This window comes from Vigna unguiculata, chromosome 3, assembly GCF_004118075.2.
Source record: "Vigna unguiculata cultivar IT97K-499-35 chromosome 3, ASM411807v1, whole genome shotgun sequence".
NCBI classification, from domain to species: domain Eukaryota; kingdom Viridiplantae; phylum Streptophyta; class Magnoliopsida; order Fabales; family Fabaceae; genus Vigna; species Vigna unguiculata.
This window is the reverse complement of record NC_040281.1, coordinates 46134102-46156744: the sequence shown is the minus strand read 5'-3', so window position 1 is coordinate 46156744 and position 22643 is coordinate 46134102. Positions and strand designations below refer to the sequence as shown.

Genomic DNA, 22643 nt, shown 5'->3' with positions numbered 1-22643 from the left:
TATTGATTCTTTATGTTATTGTTCAAATTAAGGAGTTAGTGCGTATAACTGAAAATACATCTAAGAAGCATATGAATAATAACGTCTCTCATTTATTGGTGATGAAAATTTTCAATATTCAAACCAAGGAATATAGTGTGGTCTCATTTATGAAAGTAATATAATAAGTTTTATCTGCCAATTGGCTTAAGGTGAATATTAATGGTCGAGCTAGGGGTTTAACTTCATCTACTACTATCTTTAGAGGAAGTCAGGTAAATATGTTGGTAGTTTTTCAACTTTTCTAAGGGTAGAGACTTCTATTTATGCCAATATATGGGGTCATTCATGCATTGGAGCATGCTTGGAGGGAGGGTTATCAAAGGTTTTGGTTGGAGAGTGATTCTTCTTTAGTGCATCATGGTTTTTTGGATCAACTAGTGGTTCCTTGGAGTTTTAGAGGGAGATGGAGTCCATGCTTGCATTTTTGTAAGCATATGCAGTTCAAAGTTTCTCATGTTTTTCATGAAGAAAATCATTGTATTGATAAGTTAGTTAATTTAGTTTTGATTTATAGAAAACAATATTAATGGTTTAATGTATTACCTCTATGTATTTGTTTATATTTTTTTTTTTCATAATATGTATAGTTTGCCTACGTCTTGTGAAGTGTAATTTTTATCATGTATCATGAGTTTACTTAGTCTCTCCCACGCCAGATCTTCAACCAAAATATCTTCAACCAATATTTTGGAGGTGCCAAAATTTTAGTTGAATTACTCTTTTAACCATTTTTTTTTCGTTCAAAAATATTAAAGTTGGTCTTCTAGTTTTTTTTTAGTTTCAATTTAGTCACGATTCTTTAAAAATTGATGCAATTTAATTTTTTCCGTTAAACTTCTTGAAATGAAGCTCAGATTTTTGATTAAAATTGACACTAGGATTATGTTCATTACACCAATAAAACAAATCATCCTTACTCATTACTTAAAATTTGATGAAAAATTATTGGTCCAATACAAGAGATTTAACAAGAAAGGACCAAATTACATCATTTTTTCAAAAATTAATATTTAAAAGAACTTGAAAAAAATAGGACCAATAGAATAATCCCAAAACTTTTATATAAACTAGTAAAAATAATGTATTTACTTTTTTTATGACAATAAAAATTAATAAAATTATTATTATTATAATTATAAAATTAAATATAATCATTTTTATAATTTTATTATAAGTAATTTTCATTTATAATATTAATTTTTTAAAAATAGCAAAATAAAAAAGTGTTAAATTAAAAAAATAATCACATAATATTAATAAAATAATTATTTTAATTTAAAAAATATTTAAAAGATAAAATTAAAAAATAAATATGGACAATAAAAGAAGACTTATCTTTTAAATATATATATAAATGTATATTTTTTTTTAGAATATAAAATATATTAAAAATATTAAATTTTTAAAAAATATATTAAAAATATATATACTAATTATAAAAATTTTAAAAATTTTGGGGGGCGATGGCCCCCTTAGTCATAGTGATGGTCCATTGTTGGTTTTTCTCATGTATTTTTTTATTTGATTTTTTAAAATAAATTCTTATATGATAACAAATGATTGATGAACTTTGAGATGTCAGCATAGCTAAGATATCAAAGTTCACAATGATGTCTAAAATCACCTTATTTGAAAATTTATAGTTTAAATTAATGTCTAACCTTAAGGTTATGAGAAAAAAAAATATTTTATTCAAGTTATAATGTAATAAATAAGAATCGAAGAGTGATTTATTTTGGTTTGTAAAACAATAAACGATTAAAGACATAATTAAAAGAAGTTGAATTGGTTAAAAGTATTCTTTTGAAAACTTCAAGAAAAACTTTCGTTTAAAATTGTTCATGATTGGAAAAATTAAGTGTAGCGATCAATGAACACTAAGAATAGCATAATTTAAAGGTAATCAATAAAAGATAAACTCATACTATAAAGAAAATCAAATAATAAAAATGTTTGTTAGTTATAACTTGAAAAAATAACTAATAACACAAAGTCATCACATGTGACATATGTTGTTTGAAAAGCATTTTTTTGTAGTTATGAGAAGAAACAGACATATCTTTGACGATTATGATTGGTGGTGCATAAGTTACTAAATTCTTTTTCAATCTTTTAATCACCAAATAAATTCAAAATGTCGTTTTTTAGGTATAGAATTAAAGTACGAGTAATTAATAAAACAAATTCATATATTTATTATTTTATTTTTTTATAGAAAAGTCACCTCATTGTTGAAAAAATCTTGCCAACAGTTTCTTTTGGGTCAAATTATAAATATTCAGGATTGTTACATTATTTATTATTTTATATATTTATTATTATACTTAAGTTTAAAGTTGCATATCATTATATTTTGTAATGTTACAAAACTCTCTTAGTGACTCGTTTGTTATTAGAGAAATTATAAAGTTCATTAGCAAGATTTTTCTTTGCAAAGTTCAACCGAAGTTTCATATTTAAATCATTCTTTAGAGTGAACAAGAGAAATCGCAAAACTCACTGGTAAGAATTTTCTTTTAAATTAAAAAAGTTTATGAAGATTTATAATGCTATAAGTAAAATCTCAAAACATATTATAATTGGTGAATATATTTGTACTTATGATTCTTATTTCAGAATTTAGAATTATAGTGACTATTTCTCTACAAAAGAAAAATAATTCAGAATATATAATTTAGAATTTAAAATTTAAAATTTAAAATTGTAAAAAAGAAAAATAGGAGAACAAAATGACAAATCAAAATCAAGATTGTAATTTAGCCTACAAAAATTAAGCACCAATAAATCAAATACCCTAAACTTGACTTCTTCCATCATAAATAGCAGCCTAAACTTTATTTATTTTTCAATGATTTTTCAATAAACACCGAGTTAAATCTTATTACGATTAAACTTGTAACGTTTCGTAAACACACGCTTTAAACTTTAAATTGCAATCTAATTGATTCTTATGTTTTATGTGTCAAGATAGAGTTAAAATGCTAAATTAAAAGAAGTGTTATTGATTTAATTATCTTCATTTTTAATTATTTATTATTTTTTTCCTACAACTCGTTTTAATAAACTGTAAGATTAAATTTGTGGTTAAATTTTTATGAAGGCTTTAAATTGTGTATTTATAGAACTGTAAAGAAAAAAAATAAATTTAATATTTCACCCATTTGTTATATTTTTACGTCTTTAGTAAGTGTATAAGAATTGTTATCAGTTTCTGTCATAAATTATTTATGTCGTCTTCACATTATTATTCATGACAACGACAGCTAACGGTTGAGTTTCTTCTTCTTTCTTTTTTCCTTGTTTGTTTTTATTTTATTATTTCTGGCTTTACTCAACGGATTACTATTGGTCGAAATTTGAAGATAAGATCGTTGGTTTTATTCATTTTTTTGAGATTAAGTCTAAACATAAGTTGAAATCTGCCCAACTAATTAACATCATTTCACTTTAAATAATGACATAACATGTGTCTCTGTCATTGCTCCTAATCGAGTAAAATACTCAAAAATATTAACAACGGCTATGTGCCTGCCCACCAAAATAAGCATAATTAGGAGTTATTCTTTAGCCCAATAAATAGTACACGGATTCAATTCATGTTCTGGACTTTGATATTCATGTATAAGGAATATTATAAAAATAGTTGATTATTCAAGCACAATCAACAAAATTATCACACTAAATATATTAATGATAGAAAAAATAATTAAAACGAATAGTACTTCTTATAACTGAATAAAAATACTTAAAAATTAAATATATTTTATTCATATGAAGAATAATTTTGAAAATACATAGCAATTTTTCTTATCATTATAGATTAATTATTTCATTCTCTTGAAGTATGTAGTACGGTATATGTTGGCCAAATTTATCACGACAACGTTATAAACGGGGATTATTTGTGACATGTACGTGGAAACAAACTTATTTGTCTTTTATTTCTGATGGAGAGAAGGAAGCAAACAAAATTGCTCCATAGATGCATATAACATGTGTCTTGGTTTGAGGGATATATCGGCACCGATAAATATTAATAAAAAAATAATGTTTATTTGATTCTAAAATAATTTTTAAATAGTTATTGTTTTCTTTTTTGTTTCAATTAAGTTTTTGGAAATTTGATTTAATTAAGTTTTATTTTGGTAGTATTGTACCAACGATTGATAAATTATTATTATGTGTCAATTCGTAATTTTTTATTTTCTTATTTTTTGACTTAAGAATGTATAAAGTCTATTTGAAAATTTTTCAACCGGGTAAGATAAATTTTTGTGATTTATTTAATACATGATAATTTTTTGTTTTTTAAATTGAGTATCACTTAACTTTTTTTGTTAAGTGAGTATTATGACCATTGACGGACTGACATGATTATTATCTTGTTATATCACATAATTATCGTCACATATAATTTTATTATTTTATAATTTATAATTTTATAATTTTATAATCGTAAAATTATATATTTTTATAATTTTAATATTTTAATTTAAAATTGTATAGTTATAAAATTATGATTTTACGAAATACAAAATTATGATATATTTTCAATTTTTATTTGAATAAAATCATAATTTTATAATTATACAATTTTGAATTAAAATTATAAATATAAAAATTATAAATTTATACGATTACAAATTTATAAAATTATAAAATTTAAAATTATAAAATCACAAATTATAAATTATAAATTATAAATTATAAAATATTAAAATACTAAAATAATAAAATGATATATGGTATAGCTTAACAATGTTACATGTCAAAATAATAATCATGTCAACCACTTAATAGACACATCACACGATTAACAAAAAAAGTTAATAGAGGACACTCAATTAAAAAAATTAAATTTTTTGAGTACTCAATAGATCAAAAAAATTTATAAAGGATTTAATTGAAAGTTCTACATGTTAGTACGAGTGAGTGTCATTGTTTTGTATTCAATTCATTTTCTATATATGTATTAATTGAATATAAAAAAATATGACCCTCACAAATTGAATACAAGATAACGACATGTGACACTCATACTGACACATGGTACTACCTGCCATGTGTCATGTCATAAACCTAACACGTGAGCAACAAAAATTATGCAAAAAAATAAAATAAAGAATAAAAGAAACCAAAAAAATAACAAATTGACATGTGGCATGTGGCATTGATTTAAACGTTGTTTGTACATTATTAACGAAAATTACCTAATTGAATCAATTTAAAAAAATTAGACTTAATTGAAACAAAAACGAAAATGGGAACCACTAGAAAATTTTCAACCAAAATTTGACCAAATGACTAGTTAAGCCAAAATACGAATATGATTATTTATATGATGCTTTAGTTGTGTTTATCATTAGCTTAACAATTATAGGGATGGTAATTCGAGACGACCTGTTTTGTTTTGTCCAATTTGTATTTGATTTGCGAAAAAATGGTCAAAATTCTACCTGTCCTAAACAAAAAAAATGTAAAATAACTTCTTTGGTATGTCCTATATAACATTCATACCGTAAACGTACAAGCAATCTACATAAAGAATTATTTATTTTCTAATTTTCAATCTCAATTATAACATGTAAAATATCAAGGTGCGAGGTTTTAATAAGCTTATTTTTATTTAATTAAATTAGTAGAAATAATAAGTTTTGTAAACCTATTTCTTAAAACAAGTAATATTTCAAAATTTTATATATTCTAATTTTGAAGTACAGACATGTTAGAAATTTAACAACAGATGTATATAACTAAAAAAAAAAAACTAAATTCCAAGTAACTAAAATTATCATGAAAGGCCTCCACAAATTAGAGCTTTCATTTGAATCCCTAAGCCATGGACTAACCCTAACCTAATCTAAAACTAAGTCATATTTTTTTTTTGGCCCAATTAACAGGGAGCTCTTCTAAAGCCCCAACTCTCAAAGTCATATTTGAAGTGGGTTGGAACGGAATTAAGATGAGACTGACCCCCTAAAACTAATTAGTGTAAATTATTTGTTCCTTGTGTTTATATGAACTACTGGAGTTTTTGATGACATGTTTCTTGCTTGAACCACGTGCAAATTAAGCAACTTAAAAATCTTCAATTTTTACTTAAGGAGAATGCTAACTAGTGGGCACTGGTTAAGGAATAACTAATGTTCTTTGGTACCATTATTTTTATATCGAAAGCTAAAATAATTAAGTACAGTAGTTAAAATAATATAAATGCACATAACAAATTTTATAAAGATAAAACTATCCTTTTAAACTTCTAGACAATAACTTTTTAATACAAACAAAGATTTTGAAATTTTTAAGGTCTAAAGCAAAAAAAATCAATGAAGTCTCAGATAGACACTTTAACTTTTTTTTTAAAAATTTGTAGATGTTTAATACCAATTTTTTTTGTTGGTTTTTTCTGTAAACTTCAACTTTCTTATGCTTTTCTTTTGTAAAATTTTTAGATGTTTAACACTATTTTTTTTGTTAATTTTTTTATTAATTTAAAATTTCTTATGTTTAATTATATTTAATTTTTAACAACATTAAAATATAATTATTTTATTATTTAATTGATTTTTTACTTGTATTTGTGAACATTAAATAAAATATAAAACACATGTACAATATTTAAGAGTATTTTTACCCTTTAAATAAAATAAAGTTACATTACAATTATTAGATTAAATTTTATTTAACATTATTCTTATCTATATACTTTTATAGAATTTAATATATATTAATTATTCTCGATCATATACTCTTAGGACACCGGTTAATAAAATTCTTTACTAAACTCCAATATAAATTATCTCTTTGTTTTCATTTGCCGCTCAAATGTTTAGGTGTTGTGTCACTTCCAAAAATGACAAAATCACAGTACTGTATTATATTAATGTTCATATGTATACGTGGGTGTGTTTTAATTGTTTTAGGTAGTGTGCGATTTGTACGAATGGTGCAAATAGAAAATAAAATAACATTTGTTTTAATTTAGAATGGAAAATATATAGAGCGAAGGGAGTGAAGTTATTAAACATTAGGGTTACAAATAGGAATTAAGAATTTTCTTTGTTTTACCAAAACCTCATGAGACTCTTTCTTCATTTTTTTTTCTTCTTTTGAAACTCTCCTTTCTTATACCCTTCTAAAACCAAAAGTCACACCCTCTCCTTTGCATTTAGTTTGTATTCTAGTGACGAAAACGTATGGAACATATTTTTGTGATGATGATTTTGAGTAATTTCTTCTTCTCCTCTTTTTTTTTTTTTCATCTTTTGAATTGAGTAAAATAATGTTATCTTAGGTTAAAATTTCGTTAGTCAGATATGAATTATTATTATAACCTTTAAAAGAATTTAAATGTGCGAATATAACTCTGAAATTATTTTTCAAAATGTTTATATTCTGAAATCTTATACCAGTTTTAAGTTGAAGAAATTTGGTCGAAGAGTAATTATTCAATTTTTGTTTAAATTACTAGATTTTGAGTAAAATATAGCGTATAAAATAAAATGGTGTTGAAAAATATTTAAATTTGTTAATTGTGAGTTTTATGGAGTTGTTGGTTTTTTATAAATTATTCAAACAAAACTACTTACACTTAAGTGATATACAAACCCTAACAATGTTTTTGCTCTGGAGTTCTTCTTACAACTAAGGAGTATATATCTTTCTCAAGAAAAAAAAAATGTTTAAGTAACTCCTTGACAAGCAAAAAGCATTGATTTTTAATCATACAATATTAGTCAAGCAAGGTGTCTTCCCTCCTCAAGCTACATACTTGTTTTATATAACAAGTTATACATGTCTAATTTAATTTTAAAGATTTTCAATGTTCTATAATCATAATGAATGTTATACTGTATGTGTTTCCTTGCTTTATTTGACTTAAATTAGTTATGTTTTATATTATCATGTGTTTAAGAATAAAATGTTAACATATAATAAAAATTTATTGAGTATTATAACACTTAAAAATACTACATTTATTATTATTATTATTATTATTATATGTAAAAAAGTATAACTTATTCATTTTAACGGTACGTCTTATAACCAATTATAATATCCAGATTTGTTACTGAATGCATAATTAAATCAGTTTATATATATATATATATATATATATATATATATATATATATATATATATATATATATATATTTATTTTAAGGACAAGTGATGAAGTTTTAAAATATGATATTTTTTTAACACACTTAAAGTGAAAAACACTGACATTATACAATCCATTATTACATTATTATATTATACAATTTATAATATATTTTTAAATTGTAAAATGTGAAATATACTTCTAACTTATATATCTTAAAATATTTTTTATTCATGAAAGTTTCCACCTTTATTTAGAACTTATGAAAGAGTAATGAAAGAACAGGCCCGTTACTATTAGTTTTTAGAACTAAAAGTCTGAACTTCTGATTGAGACAACTTCTTCTTATACCTCCATAATTTTCTTTCTGTATTTTCATAATATCTTGCCATTTTACTCTTTCTGGATTTTCAAAAAATAATTTTTAATTTTTGAATTATACAATTTAAAAGTGAAAATAATTTATAATTTTCTTTAAAAAAGATTAGATTGAGTAATCTAAAATCTAAAATCCAAAAACTAATTTTTTAGAAAAAAAGAAACGGCTTCCAACTTATACTATCCAAAGAAAGACAAAATGGAAAAAGAAAATGTATGAAAGTGCATAAAAAAATTATGGAGGTGCAGATGGAAAAACTGACTTGATAGGACACGTAAGGGACGGACACGTGTTTAATTGAAAGAAAAAAAGAAAAAGAAATCTGATAAGTATGAATGTACTGGTAAGGTTTCCGCTGCCACCGGTGATTATAAATCGGCGAAACAGAATTCCAGTCTCCAGAGCTAAGCGGATCGAATCATCGTCGCTCATGGATCAGCCGAAGAAGGTCATTGTCTGCGGCGGGGGAGTGATAGGTGTATGCACTGCTTACTTTCTGGCCGAGAAGGGAGCCGCCGTCACGCTCATCGAGATGTCCGACGTGGCATGCGCCGCTTCTGGAAAAGCCGGCGGATTCCTCGCCTACGACTGGTGCGACGGAGGACCGTTGGAGGAGCTAGCTCGCGTGAGCTTCAATCTCCACCGTTCACTCTCGGAAGAACTAGACGGTCCTCGATCGTACGGTTACAGAGCCCTCACCACTCTGAGTCTCACCGTAAGGGAATCCGAGCGCTCTTCTGCTTCAAGGTCCCTGCCTTCTTGGATCGACGGGCCAGCTCGTAGTCCTAAAACGATTGGAACCCCCGAAACGACGGCGCAGGTGCACCCGCAGCTTTTCACTCGCACGCTCATTGATAGAGCCGTGGAGAAGTATGGTGTGAAGGTGGAGATTGCGAAATTGGAACGGGTGGAGGTGGAAGAAGGACGTGTTGGATCAGTGGTACTGGAAGGAGGGCGAGCGTTGGAAGCGGACGCCGTAGTGTTGGCAGTGGGCCCTTGGTCCAGTAAGTTAGGTTTGCTATCATCGCTGTTTAGAGTTTATGGGCTTAAGGCCCATAGTATTGTTTTGGAGCCCAGAGACGGCAGTTCCATAACCCCGCATGCTCTCTTTCTGAGTTATTATTCCTCCGGAGGAAGAGGAGGAGCTCTTGACCCTGAAGTGTACCCTCGGCCCACAGGTAAATGCGAAATACTGTTTTGATTTGATAATAGATGTAGTAGTAGATGTGGGATTTGGAGGTTAGAGTTGATGTGTTTTGTTTTCAGGGGAGGTGTATGTGTGTGGGATGTCGAAGGAGGAAGAGGTGCCGGATGATCCTGCGGAGATAAGGGGAAACCCTGAATCGATTGCGATGCTTAAGAGAGTGGCTAAGACTGTGTCGAGCCATCTTGGGGAAGGAGAGGGTGGTGTGAAGGCAGAGCAAGCATGCTTCTTGCCCTGCACTGATGATGGGATACCCGTAATAGGAGAGGTTCCAGGGGTGAAGGGCTGTTACGTTGCCACAGGGCACAATTGTTGGGGTATTCTCAATGGTCCTGCCACTGGAGCTGCACTTGCTCAGCTTCTTCTTCATGGACACTCCACCATTGTTGATCTTAAGCGCTTTAGTCCCTCCAGATTCCTTCTGCCCACAAATCCTTAGATGCTATTACAGGATCACTGTTTTCAACTCATCTAAATTTTATCATCAAATATGTACATGTAACTCCATGTAAAACAATGAAAACATTTCTCAAGTATCACTCCTCCTATACATTTTTTTTTTCTTTTCATTTATTTTGTTTAATATAAGTTTTTTACTTGCATAAACTCTTGTTGAGTAACGTGTCAAATGCTAATAAAGAAATCTTATACTATAAATATATTCTAATTAACTTTGTTTTAAATCTCACAATCCAAATTTGGTCAAACTTAACTATTGTTATTGTACTCTCGTGAGTTAACTCTTGTATATAAGGATCGTGAATTGGAGCGAGCTAGCCCACGTAGCCATAAAAAATGCGGATGTATCGGGACGTTGAATTTGCTGACCCGCATAAGTTTGTAGCATGCACGGGTTAAGTTCGTAGCATGCATCCGCTTAAAAATTTAAATATTTCTATTTTTAAGTTCTTAGATAATTTATTACGTTATTTCTATATATTTATTTTATTTTATTTTTATTTTTTTATTATTATGATTATGATTACGTATAATCATTAAATATTTTCATTTTTAAATTCTCACATAATTTATTACGTTATTTCTATAAATTTATTTTATTTTATTTTTATTTTATTATTATTATTATGATTATGATTACGTATAATTATTATATATAAGATAATGATTTTAATTTTTGAATATAAAATATATTTTTATGCATTTTTAAGTAGGTGTCTTGTAAGGTGACATTTGTTATTGTACTTAGCTATAATTTTCATTACTATTGTTTATTGTCTTTGATAAGGTAAACTAATTGGATAATTTCGATAGAAAATAAATATTAATTATTATAAAAAAATAAAAAAAAATTATTTTGTTCATCACAAATGCGATGGACGGGCGAGAAAAATAAATTTGATATTAAACTACAGGACGGGCCACCTTAACTCACACTTTGCGAACCAAAATGCGGAGCGGACCAAAACAGACCGGGATGACCAGCTTTGTCATCCCTACTTGTATCTAAAAGGTGGAGAGACTTTAAATTATAACATTCTAGGTATTTGTGTATTTTATATCACAACTCCTCGAAACCGAACATTCTTCAATACCTTGAGTAGTTGCATATTCCATATAACGTATTGACGAGAACAAGGGATCATGACTCACAAACTAGCAATTACCCTAATTAGATTATTTATCTCAATTAACTTACATAATGATGATTATTTGATGAATAAGCATTGATCATACTAGAGCTGTCAAAACGGGTAACCCGGTCCGACCCAACTCGACCCACCATGGGTTGATGATTTACTGAGCCAACCCAACCCGACTCACATTTTAGCGAGCCAAAAAAATTCGAACCCGGCTCGGCCCACCACGGGTTGGCGGGTTAAACAGGTTGGCTCACGAGTTCACTTAATTAAAAAAAAATATTATTTTTTATTTTTTTCAGTCAAAACTAAATTGTAATTCTAATTAAAATCTAAATAAACTTTAATACAATCCAAATACAAACAAAAATAAAAAAAAATACAAATTATTTATGTGTTGGATAAAAAAACAACCTAAATGACCCAAATGTAAAGCCCAACTTAATAAAAATAAAATAAAAAATACTTGTGTGACCCTTTTATCTACGGGTTGGTGAGGCAATTCGGCTCACCACGGATTCAACCCGGATGAGCCGAGTTCTAAATGAATCAAGTCAAAAATCAACCCATATTAAAATTTCTACAAATATTTCAACTCAACCCGACCCGAATCTGTGGTGAGCCGGATTGACTTGCGGGTTCCAACCCATTTTTATAGCTCTAGATCAGACTTGCAAAAAAATAAATAACATTAACTAAAACCGAAATTGACTTAATAGTGTTTTGTATAAGTATACTTTCAGAAGACTAAGAATTACAACAACACTGAAAAGAATCAAGAAGACAAAAAAACAAACGAGTATAAAAAAATACTCGACTATGCAGAACAACTTCAATTATAAGTATAATCTATTTACTCAAAAAAAAGAATTTTAACTTACAATTAAATACCTATTATATAAATGAAATATACCGATATCCTTCAAAATTACCTCTTGAACAAACTCACTGATATTTTTGAGAAGGACATTCCATATTGACCAAAAAGTTGTAGTCAGCAAGGGTAGGGAGATTCTTGAAACCATATCCTTTCGTTTGAAAAATCTCTTTTTAAGTAATTGAAATATCTTTAAAAGAATTTAACGAAAATTTAAGTATATGTGATTTAAGAGGAAAGGAAAATCTTTCTTGCTTGAAATTGATAAATTTTGAATCATAAAAGTTCCAAAACATTTTTATTCGAGTTTTACACAGTAAACAAGAATGTTTTTCTTTAAACATTTAACTGAGTTGCAGGTCTTGGACTAAATCTTGATATCACTAATTAACTATATAATCTAAAGTAGCGTTGACATCGTTGATTTGCATTTATTTTTATCAGAGTCCAACTAAATGAAATAAAGAAAGTTGATTTTAATTTACAAAGAATTTAATAGATATGTGAAATTTGCTTGTTTAATAAAAGTTGGTCCAACATTCTAGAACTTGCATTTATGTCAGAAAAGTTAGGTTCCAAAAAAACATGGTATTTATTCCGAAGAAAATATATAATTGTTTTAACTTAAATTCTATTACAGAAACAAGGAAAACTGTATTGAAATAGATGATTCAGAGAGTTTACAAAAACAAAGATATAAAGACTACGGAGAATAAACTAAACCTAACTTAACATAAAGTAACTAGACCTAACTAAACTTAACATAAAGTAACCAGGGTTAAACTAATAGGCCCCCCTCAAGATGGGAGGAAAATGTTTTCTATGCCCATCTTGGAGAGAATGCTGAGAAAACTGGTTCTGGGTAGAGATTTGATGAAACAATCAACAAGTTGGTGATGTTTTCGTATATGGTTAAGCTTGATAATTCCTTTCTCCACATGTTCACGAACAAAGTGTAGGTCAATATCCAGATGCTTGGTGCGCTCATGGTGAGAAGGATTAGAGGCAATTTGAATGGTGGTTTGATTGTCACAATAGGTCACTGCATGAGGAGTGGAAATATGAAAGTCAGTCAAAAGGTTCTTTAACCAAACAATTTCAATAGATACAGAAGCTAATGCACGGTACTCAGCTTCTGCAGAAGATTTACTGACAGTCTTTTGTCTCTTGGCTTTCCATGAGACTAAAGAATTGCCTAAGAAAATGCAGAATCCAGTGGTGGAGCGACGGGTGTCCATACAAGACCCCCAATCAACATCAACATAAGCATTTACATTACAATCAGAAGCAGATTTAAAGAGAATACCCTGCCCAGGTGTATGCTTAAGATATCTTAATAAAATATTAGCAGCTGCCATATGTTCAATACAGGGTTTAGAAACAAACTGGCTTAATTTATGGACAGTATAACAAATATCTGGACGAGAAATAGTCAGATATAACAGCCTGCCAATAAGACGTCTATAAATAGCAGGATCAACAATAGGAGTGCCAGAATTATTATGTAAATGTAAGTTAGGAAGCATAGGAATAGTAGAAGGTTTACAAGCAAGCATTCCACAATCTTCAAGCAGAGATAGAACATAATGGCGTTGGCACATAAATATACCAGTTTTTGATTTGGAAAGTTCAATGCCGAGAAAAAACTTTAAATCACCAAGATCTTTTAATTTGAATTTGTTTTTCAGTTGAATATTAACAGCATCAATACAATCCATGTTAGGGACAGCAAGAATAATATCATCTACATAAACAAGGAGAGCAACAAAAGTATTATCATGTCCTTTCGTAAAAAGAGAATAGTCATGTTTAGATTGACAAAAGCCAAAAGAAAGAATAGTATCACGAAATGTATGAAACCAGCTGCGTGAAGCTTGTTTTAAACCGTAGATGGATTTATGAAGATGACAAACCAAAGAAGCATTAGATGTGGGTGTAAAATTATGAGTATAACCGGGAGGAATATGCATGAAAATATCTTCATTAAGATTACCATTTAGAAAAGCATTATTAATATCAAGTTGAGTTAAATGCCAATTATGAGAAGCAGCAAGGGATAAAATAATGTGTAGAGTAGTAATTTTTGCAACAGGGGAAAAAGTTTCATAAAAATCAGTACCATACTGCTGTGTAAACCCACGAGCAACCAACCTAGCCTTGTGTTTAGCTACAGTGCCATCAGAGTTAAGCTTGAGTTTAAACAACCATTTGCAACTTATAGATTTCTTACCAGGAGGAAGGTGTGTGATTGACCAAGTGTTATTCACATCCATAGCAGCAAGTTCATCGTCAATGGCTTTTTGCCAATGTGGAAAACGAATGGCTTGCTTATAAGTTTGAGGCTCATAATTTTCAAAGATTTGACAAAGGTAGTGTGTGTAGGGAGTGGACAACTTGGAATAGTTAACAAAATTCTGAATAGGATAGGGGATTTTTGAATTATGAGTCACATTGTAACGATGATAGTTTGAAAGGTAGGTAGGAGGATTAGAAGACCTAACTGACCTGCGAATAGGAACAACAAAATCTAAAGAAGAGGCTAGAGTGGGAGAAGGAGGGTTATTATCACTAGGAGAGGCAGAGGTGGGTGAAGGCAGGTTGTGATCCAGAGAATAGGTGTCATCATCAAGATTAGGTGGATGAAAAACAGGAGTAACAGGATGAAAAATGTCAGGAGCAGTAGAAATAGTATTTTCTTGAAAAGGGAAAATATGCTCATGAAATTTAACATCTCTAGAGATAAAAGTTTTCCTAGTTTTGATATCCAACAGTTTGTAACCCTTGTAACCTATGGGATACCCTATAAAGACAGCAGCGGTGGCTCTAGGACTGAACTTATGTCTAGAGGACAAAAGGGTAGAAGCATAACAGAGGGAACCAAAAACTTTAAAATCAGAATATAGAGGGATTTTATCAAAAAGAATTTCATATGGGGACTTATTTCCTAAAACAGGGCTAGGGGTTCTATTCATGAGAAACACAGTTGTACGAATGCAATCACCCCAAACATTTATAGGAACATTAGACTGAAAAAGTAAAGATCGAGCAATGTTAAGAATATGCAAATGCTTGCGTTCAACCACACTATTTTGCTCAGGTCTTTCAACATAAGAGAATTGATTAAGAACACCTTTATTAGTAAAAAAATCATGAAGAGACAACTCTTTTGCATTATCAAAATGAAAAATTTTGATGTTAACATGAAAATGATTTTCAATATATTAAAAAAATTTTGGAATAAGCACAATGCAATCAGATTTGTTTTTAAGTAGATACACCCATGTAAAACGACTTTTATCATCAACCAGAGTTAAGAAATAACGAAAACCATCACAAGTAGGAAAATGAAAAGGACCCCAAACATCCGCATGAATAATATCAAAGCAATGTGGACTAAAAGAATTTTTAGAAATGAAAGGTAAACGTTGTTGTTTAGACAGAGGACATATGCTACAATGGTGGTTTTTATCAACAACAGTTAAGGAAGTCTTGGCAGTAAGTAAGTTGTAAACAGGAACAGACAAATGGCCTAAGCGCCTATGCCAAACGTCATATGTCACAGAATTGCAAGAATTAAAATTGACAGAAGGTAAAGAATGTTTATAGAAATCAAAAACCAGAAGGCCGTGACGCGACTTAGCAGTGCCAATCGTCTTCTGCGATTTGAGATCCTGCAAAATGAAAAAATTAGGCTGCATAATAAAGCGGAATTGATTCTGCTGAATTAAAGTAAAGAGAGATAATAAATTGAATCTAAATGAAGGAATGTAAAGGACATTATGAAGAAATATGTCCTGAGTAAGTTTAATACTGCCAATGCCTTCGACTTTAACTTTGAAGGAATTAGGAAGTAAAACATGTGAATTATTCATAGGCACATAAGAATCATACAAAGATTTGTAACAACAAATATGAGATGTGGCACCATAATCGATAATCCATTGATATGAATTAATAGGTAAAATAGAGTTTAGGATATTACCGATAACGTTGGTAGCAATGTCATCAGTGGAAGGAATGGAAGGAGTAGTAGTTAATTGCGTGGTGAGGTATTGAATTAATTGTTGACATTGAGCAATGGTCAATGTAGAATTATGTGTGGGGTTTTGTTCAGAAGAACCATCAACATTATTAACAGATGAATTTGATCGATTCTTGAAATAATTGGGAGGGTACCCAACGATTTTATAACAAGTTTCTTTAGTATGACCCAAGATATCACAATGTGTGCACTTAGGACGAGGTTTCTTGGTAAATTTTTGTTTATCAATTGGGGGTTTTTTAGAAGAATTAACAGAGAAAGCTAAACTTTCAGAATTATTCGATGATTAAGTATCAATAATTTCTCGTTGAGATTCTTCTTGCAAAATTAAGGAGAAAACGTTACCGATGGAGAGGATCAGAGAGCAGGATTTGACCACGAATTTGGGAGAAGGAATCATGCAAACCCATCAAGAAAGTCATGACATATTCTAAGGCGGCGTGTTGGTGAAGTTGATGCATCCCACCGCAAGAACAGTTGAAGGTGGGTTTGTATCCAGAAAGCTCTTCCCAAATTGATTTTAGCTTTGTATAATAGGTACTCACACTATCAGAACCTTGTTGTAGAGATAGAAGTTGGCGCCGGAGTTGATAGATGCGCGAACCATTTTTGCGGGAGAACCTAGTTCGAAGATCCTCCCAGATCTCATGAGCAGTGGAGGCGAAGAGGATGCTTGTCACAATCTCTTTTGAAACTGAGTTGTATAACCAGGAGATAACAACGTTGTTCGCCCTTGACCAAGCAGCGGAAGAAGGATCGTCGTCTGAAGGTGCGGCTAGGGTTCCGTCGATGAGCGACAATTTATTTTTGACAGATAAGGCGACCCGTATCGCACGGCTTCACGTTACGTGGTGTGGTCTAAAGGTTGGGAAGTGAGAAGAAGGTCGGGGCCATCAGAATGATGTAAGAAAAGAGGATGGGTGAGATCTTGATGGGGTTCTTTGATGGGGACGGTGGAAGAGGGGTTAGATGCGGTAGAGGAAGCCATGAAAACTGGCAAGAAAAAGAAAGGAAGATAACGAACGGAAAGAGGGAACCCTAAGGGAAAAAAAAAGAGTTAATTCTCTTCTGATACCATATTACAGAAACAAGGAAAACTGTATTGAGATAGATGATTCAGAGAGTTTACAAAAACAGAGATATAAAGACTATGGAGAACAAACTAAACCTAACTTAACATAAAGTAACCAGACCTAACTAAACTTAACATAAAGTAACCAGGGTTAAACTAATAAATTCTTTTGACGCTAATATTTGAATTATTTATTATATTTAACACATTTGCATTTCATGTTTGAAAATACGTTTTAAACGTAAAATAAATAAAAATTAACGTAATTGTGTTAAAAAAATTATATTAATTTATTTTTAAATTTTAGAAACTAAAATATATTAAAATTTTAATTTTAATTTTAAGTTGAAATTAATAAATTTAAAACATACTCAACCCAAAGATAATGAAAGAAATTGATGGATCCATGAACTTATTTGAGTTGGATTAGGAAAAGAAATCCAGATAGAATCTATTTCTTGAAAATTAGCAATGAATTAACACTACAGAGAGCACCATTACAACACACGACATTGAATCAAATACCAAAACCTATTAGTCAATGATAAATACATTATTTTGTTCTTCTTTCTACAAAAAACCCTGTGACAAATCATGATTTAGACGCTATAGTAATATGAGGAAGAAGAAGAGGAGGATGAGATCTTTTCAAGAACTTGTAGCACCTCTTTCATAGAAGGCCTTTTCAGTGGAACGCTAGACACACAACTATACCCTAGCTTGAAGTAGGCCAACAGGGCCTCCTCTCTACCCTCCATGTCGGCCCTGATAGCCATGTCAACCATACGCAAGGCCCGGTTCTTATCCTCCGTCAAAACCCCAGGCCCTTGGCCCATATCATCCAAGACCACAATCTTCCCCGTTAGAAGCTCAAGAAACATTACCCCAAAAGAGTACACGTCCCACTTGGGGTGAGGCTTCAGGTTCCTCAGCGACTCAGGAGCATGGTAAGGAGATAAGCCCATCATGGAGCTAGGGCTCGGGCTCGGGCTCGGGCTTGGCCCATAGGTAATGTCCTGAAAACTGTCCCGCGAGGCCGTGGATCTCTTGCTCCCAAAAATACGCGCCGATCCGCCAGCCTTATAACTGGTGTCACCGGTGACTATTCTCTCAAGCCCAAAGTCTCCAATCTTGGGCTCCATGTCATTGCCCAGCAGAATATTGCTAGGCTTCAAGTTTCCATGCACGTGTTTCTTCTCGTGGAGATAAGTGAGCCCACGTGCCACCCCTTTCGCTATCTTCAACCTGATTTCCCACGGTAAATGAGTCGGCGAGGTGCCCACCTTCCCTGATTATACATTCCAAGCACACAATTTTTTACTTCATCATCAATACCATAACATTGACCAAAGTTGGTGCACCAAATGCATTGAAAAAAACATAGAAACCCAGAAAGATAAATTATTGACTTACTGTAACGAACATTGGCAAGACAACCGTTTGGAACGAAATCATAGATGATGAGCTTCTCATCGTGTCCCCAGTAGAAGCCTCGAATGCGAACCAGATTAGGGTGCACCAGTTTAGCAATAAGTCGAACCTGGTTCTGGAAGTCCTTGAACCGCTCCACACCGCTCTCCCCGATTCTCCGAACCGCCAAGGACATACCATCTTCCAAGACAGCCTTGTACATTATGCTGGACCCTGTCGCACCCAATATGTACACAGAAGCCTTCAGCAGCGTTTCCAGTTCAAGCTGTCGTTCACCGTCCACGATCACAAGAGTCCCCGTTTTCTCCTCCTGTTGAGGACCCTTCTGCTTCTGCCCCTCCACCTCGCTATCACAACTGCTTCTTGTCTCCGAACACTCTTCCTCTTCCGCTCTCTTACTCAAACACGACCACCTCATAAACCTTCTAGACTCCCACGAACTCTCACTCTCACTGCCACTCCCACTCCTCACAACCGCCTCCTTCTTCACCACCTCCTTCTTTTTCTTCAACCGATACACCTGCGCGAATATCATGCCCAGAATCGCTATCCCAATTACGTCTCCCACAACGATTCCTATAATCGTTCCTCGTTTCAGACCACTCCCTTTTTTCCCCTTCGGCGCTGCCGAAGAATCAAAGGTCCGCGGGATTGCCGCGATTGCTGGAGGAGATATAGGAGCAGAAACTTTCGGGTTGGAGGACGACGAAGAAGGAACAGGGCACACATTCTTCGTCTGTTCTCCACACAGGTTGACGTTACCGGAGAACGATTTCCAGTTCTGATTCAAAAACACGGCGGATTCGGGAACTTGGCCTGTGAGGTTGTTGAACGAGAGGTCGACGGTGGCGTTCCCCGGAATGTTTGCTGCGAACTCCTTCGGGATTTCACCGAAAAATCTGTTGTAGGAGATGTTTAGGTAACGCATGGCGTCTCCGCCGAAATCCGCGGGAAGAGTCCCGTTGAAAAGGTTTGAAGACAGATCCAAAACCTGCAACGTTCTCAAGCCGCTGGGAAGAAAACCAACCAAGTAGTTGTTCTTGAAGGAAGCGAGAGTTAGGTTGTGCATGTTGGACAAATCGTGAGGCAGTTTTCCCGCCAAAGCATTGTCGGAGAGGTTTAGGCATTGGAGATTCTGAAGCTGGGTGATGGACTCCGGAACCTCCCCAGATATTAAATTGTTAGAGAGATTGAGGAACCTAAGCTGGGAGGATTGGGACAGCGAAGAGGGAAGAGAGCCGTTGAGGGAGTTGTTGGAAAGGTCCAGAACTTGAAGATGTTCAATGGAACCCAGATCGGAGGGAATCGAACCGAAAAGCTGAGAATTGGGAAGCGACAAGGATGTGACGCGGTACTCGGTACCGTTGGTGGCTGGTACGGTGGAACAAGAAACGCCGTTCCACGAACACGGTGTCTGGTCAGTGTAGTTCCAGTTTGCGAGGACGTAAAGAGGGTCGTTGAGCACAGCGTACTTGAAAGAAAGCAAGAGAACGCCGTCTCTAGTGAGTCCAGAACAGTGGTTAACAGCGAGGAGAAGAAGCAGTGAGATTATGAGAGGTTGACAGAAGAGAGTCATGATTTTACAGAGTAATCCCACATTGCTGACGGAGGGAGAAAGAGGAGGGAAAGGTGTAACGGGGATTTATTGCGATGGGACAGAAGGCCATGTGGATGGATGGAATATAAAAAAAGAAATATGGTTGAAGGACATACACAGCTCACCAAAGACGGAACCTCTTACAAATATGCTCCTACGCTGCTACGATACGATTTATTGTTGAACTCCAAATACTTAATTAATTGCTTAATCACTTTTCTTCTCTCTCTCTTCCTACTACTCTACATGTAAAGCGATGATGCTGTGTATAGCATCTTTTTCTACTACTACTAGACATGCAGGTGAAGTTGGAAATTTAGTTATTGCAAACACTTTGTGCCTCATTGACTTCACAAGCACCCCCAATGATCCAATTCCTGTGTCAATATAATTACGTCTTCTTCGTCTGTTCACTGTATTAAATATTAGTCTTAATTAAAGCTTTACCAATTAAAAAAACTGGCTACTTTATTCTACCTAAACGGACAAGCTGTCATTTGTTTTTTCTTCTTTATTGCTGTTTTAGTTAAGGAAAGGGAGAAATCAAAACAATTCAATTCTGCGGCAAACCAAGTCTATCTTTTCTTTTCCCACTGGACACCATCATTTTCACCTTCGCCAAAAAAAGACTGGGAACCAATGGAAAATGTTTTTAAAAAGAGAAACAGAAATAACAACAGTATCTTTCTTCAACGTAATAATTTATGTATCCGAAAAACATATATATAGCTATGTTTCATGCCATTATTGAAGGTCCCAGAACATAATCCTACCATCCGTCGCAACGTCGTCGTCGTTACTACATTAATTAATTCAAGTGAAAAAAATGGGAAAATTTTGATCTTTGATCTCAATTCAATGTCCCCAGTTTTAAATTTGACTGGCGAATAATATAGGTGTGGGTGAAGGAACATATACGAAGGACCATTCTGCATTGAATTTCATTAGCGCGAGAACGAGAGGATATGGTCCCATTAATTAGCTAGGGACAGTAAATACATGGTACCACATCAAATGACCGTGGGAACAGTCTTGTTTTTTTCTCATAGTTGTCCATGAACCATAATAATCCATGACCTTGATGAAGATTGCTAGCAGATAATTCTCCACTGTCACTTAATCAAAATAAAAATAATATTCTGCTTCATAGTACAAAGAAGTCTAAGAAAGAGGCATGCTTATTTTGACGGTGGACAAAAAATGAAACGGACCCTCATTTCTGTCTGTATATATCTTTTGTGAAACAATGGCAGATACTGTAGATTCGCGATTAGATTATTTGCAAATGAAAGGTAGCACCAAGCTGAATTTTAGGTGACAATTTTGTGTGTGTTTGCATCGCAGCGTAGTACAGAACAGCTTATTCGTTTCAGACATAATAAGGAACCAAACATTGATGATCGATCGGGTTCAGATCACACATGGGAAAGCATTATCACCTAAACTGTAACCTTGTTCTTTATTAGCTTGGCTCCTGCATTTTTAACATTTGTTGTCAGCTTTACTGGCCTCTAATTTAAAAATCCAAAAAGGTACCAAGGTAGACATTTATCTGCCCTTTTAAAAATTAATCAAACACGAGATTCAAAAGGTCTTGTACCTGCTTTAAATGGTGGAAATTTCACAAACATGATGTAGACTAAAGTTTGTGTGACTTTTACTTTCTGGGCCTATTAATAGTAAACGCTCCTTTAATTATTTTGTATTAAGATCCACCCTTTTATTCTTTGCTATATGGATAAAAGGTTAAAAGGGCACTTAAAGCATATACGTTTTACTTTTCATTAACACTTGTTGAAAAAAAAAAAATGCAAGAAAGGAGAAGGTTGGGGTTATGGCAGATCACCAAGAAAAAAATTGCTTGAAGCAAGATCAGAATGGACGCTGGATAAGATGCACCAAACCAACGCTCATTCATGTTAGCTAAAACAAGCACCCATTATACTCCACTAAACTATGAAAGTAATGTGTGCATATATGTTTATGCTCAACCAACCCCATCCAAGATTCAAGCAAAGATTAGTGAACAATTGTAGTAATCTACCAACTCCATGGTAACAGAAAAAAAAAAAACTTAAAAAGAGAATGAAAAAAAAAAAGGCTTGCAAATGCATAATTTTCATTGGAGACATTTGTAGGTGATATCAAACTTTGTGAAAAGATTGTACCTCCTATGCCTTTAAGTTGGTGTTAAATGATTAAGGGCCAAAAGGAAATTTGACTATTCCTTGATGAATATAACACTTTACTGATTAGTGGCGCCTAGCAACATAATGTTTGTTTTTACCTTTTCTTC

The 22643-nt window shown here is 32.5% G+C and overlaps 2 protein-coding genes across 2 annotated transcripts; one reads left to right on the top strand and one right to left on the bottom strand.

Annotated features, from left to right (window-relative positions):
* The first annotated feature begins 8857 nt into the window (after nucleotides 1-8857).
* LOC114175488 (putative oxidoreductase TDA3) lies at nucleotides 8858-10282 on the top strand. Its single transcript, XM_028060244.1, has 2 exons — nucleotides 8858-9704; nucleotides 9793-10282. The coding sequence occupies exons 1-2, from the start codon at nucleotides 8858-8860 to the stop codon at nucleotides 10167-10169; spliced, it is 1224 nt and encodes a 407-aa protein (XP_027916045.1). The 3' UTR covers nucleotides 10170-10282.
* Nucleotides 10283-17777: 7495 nt separating this feature from the next.
* On the bottom strand, nucleotides 17778-20702 carry LOC114178062 (probable LRR receptor-like serine/threonine-protein kinase At4g37250). Its single transcript, XM_028063751.1, has 2 exons — nucleotides 18733-20702; nucleotides 17778-18607 (listed from the first exon to the last, which is right to left on the bottom strand). Exons 1-2 carry the CDS (start codon nucleotides 20324-20326, stop codon nucleotides 17919-17921), a joined length of 2283 nt encoding a protein of 760 aa, XP_027919552.1. The 5' UTR covers nucleotides 20327-20702; the 3' UTR covers nucleotides 17778-17918.
* Between the last annotated feature and the right edge of the window lie 1941 nt (nucleotides 20703-22643).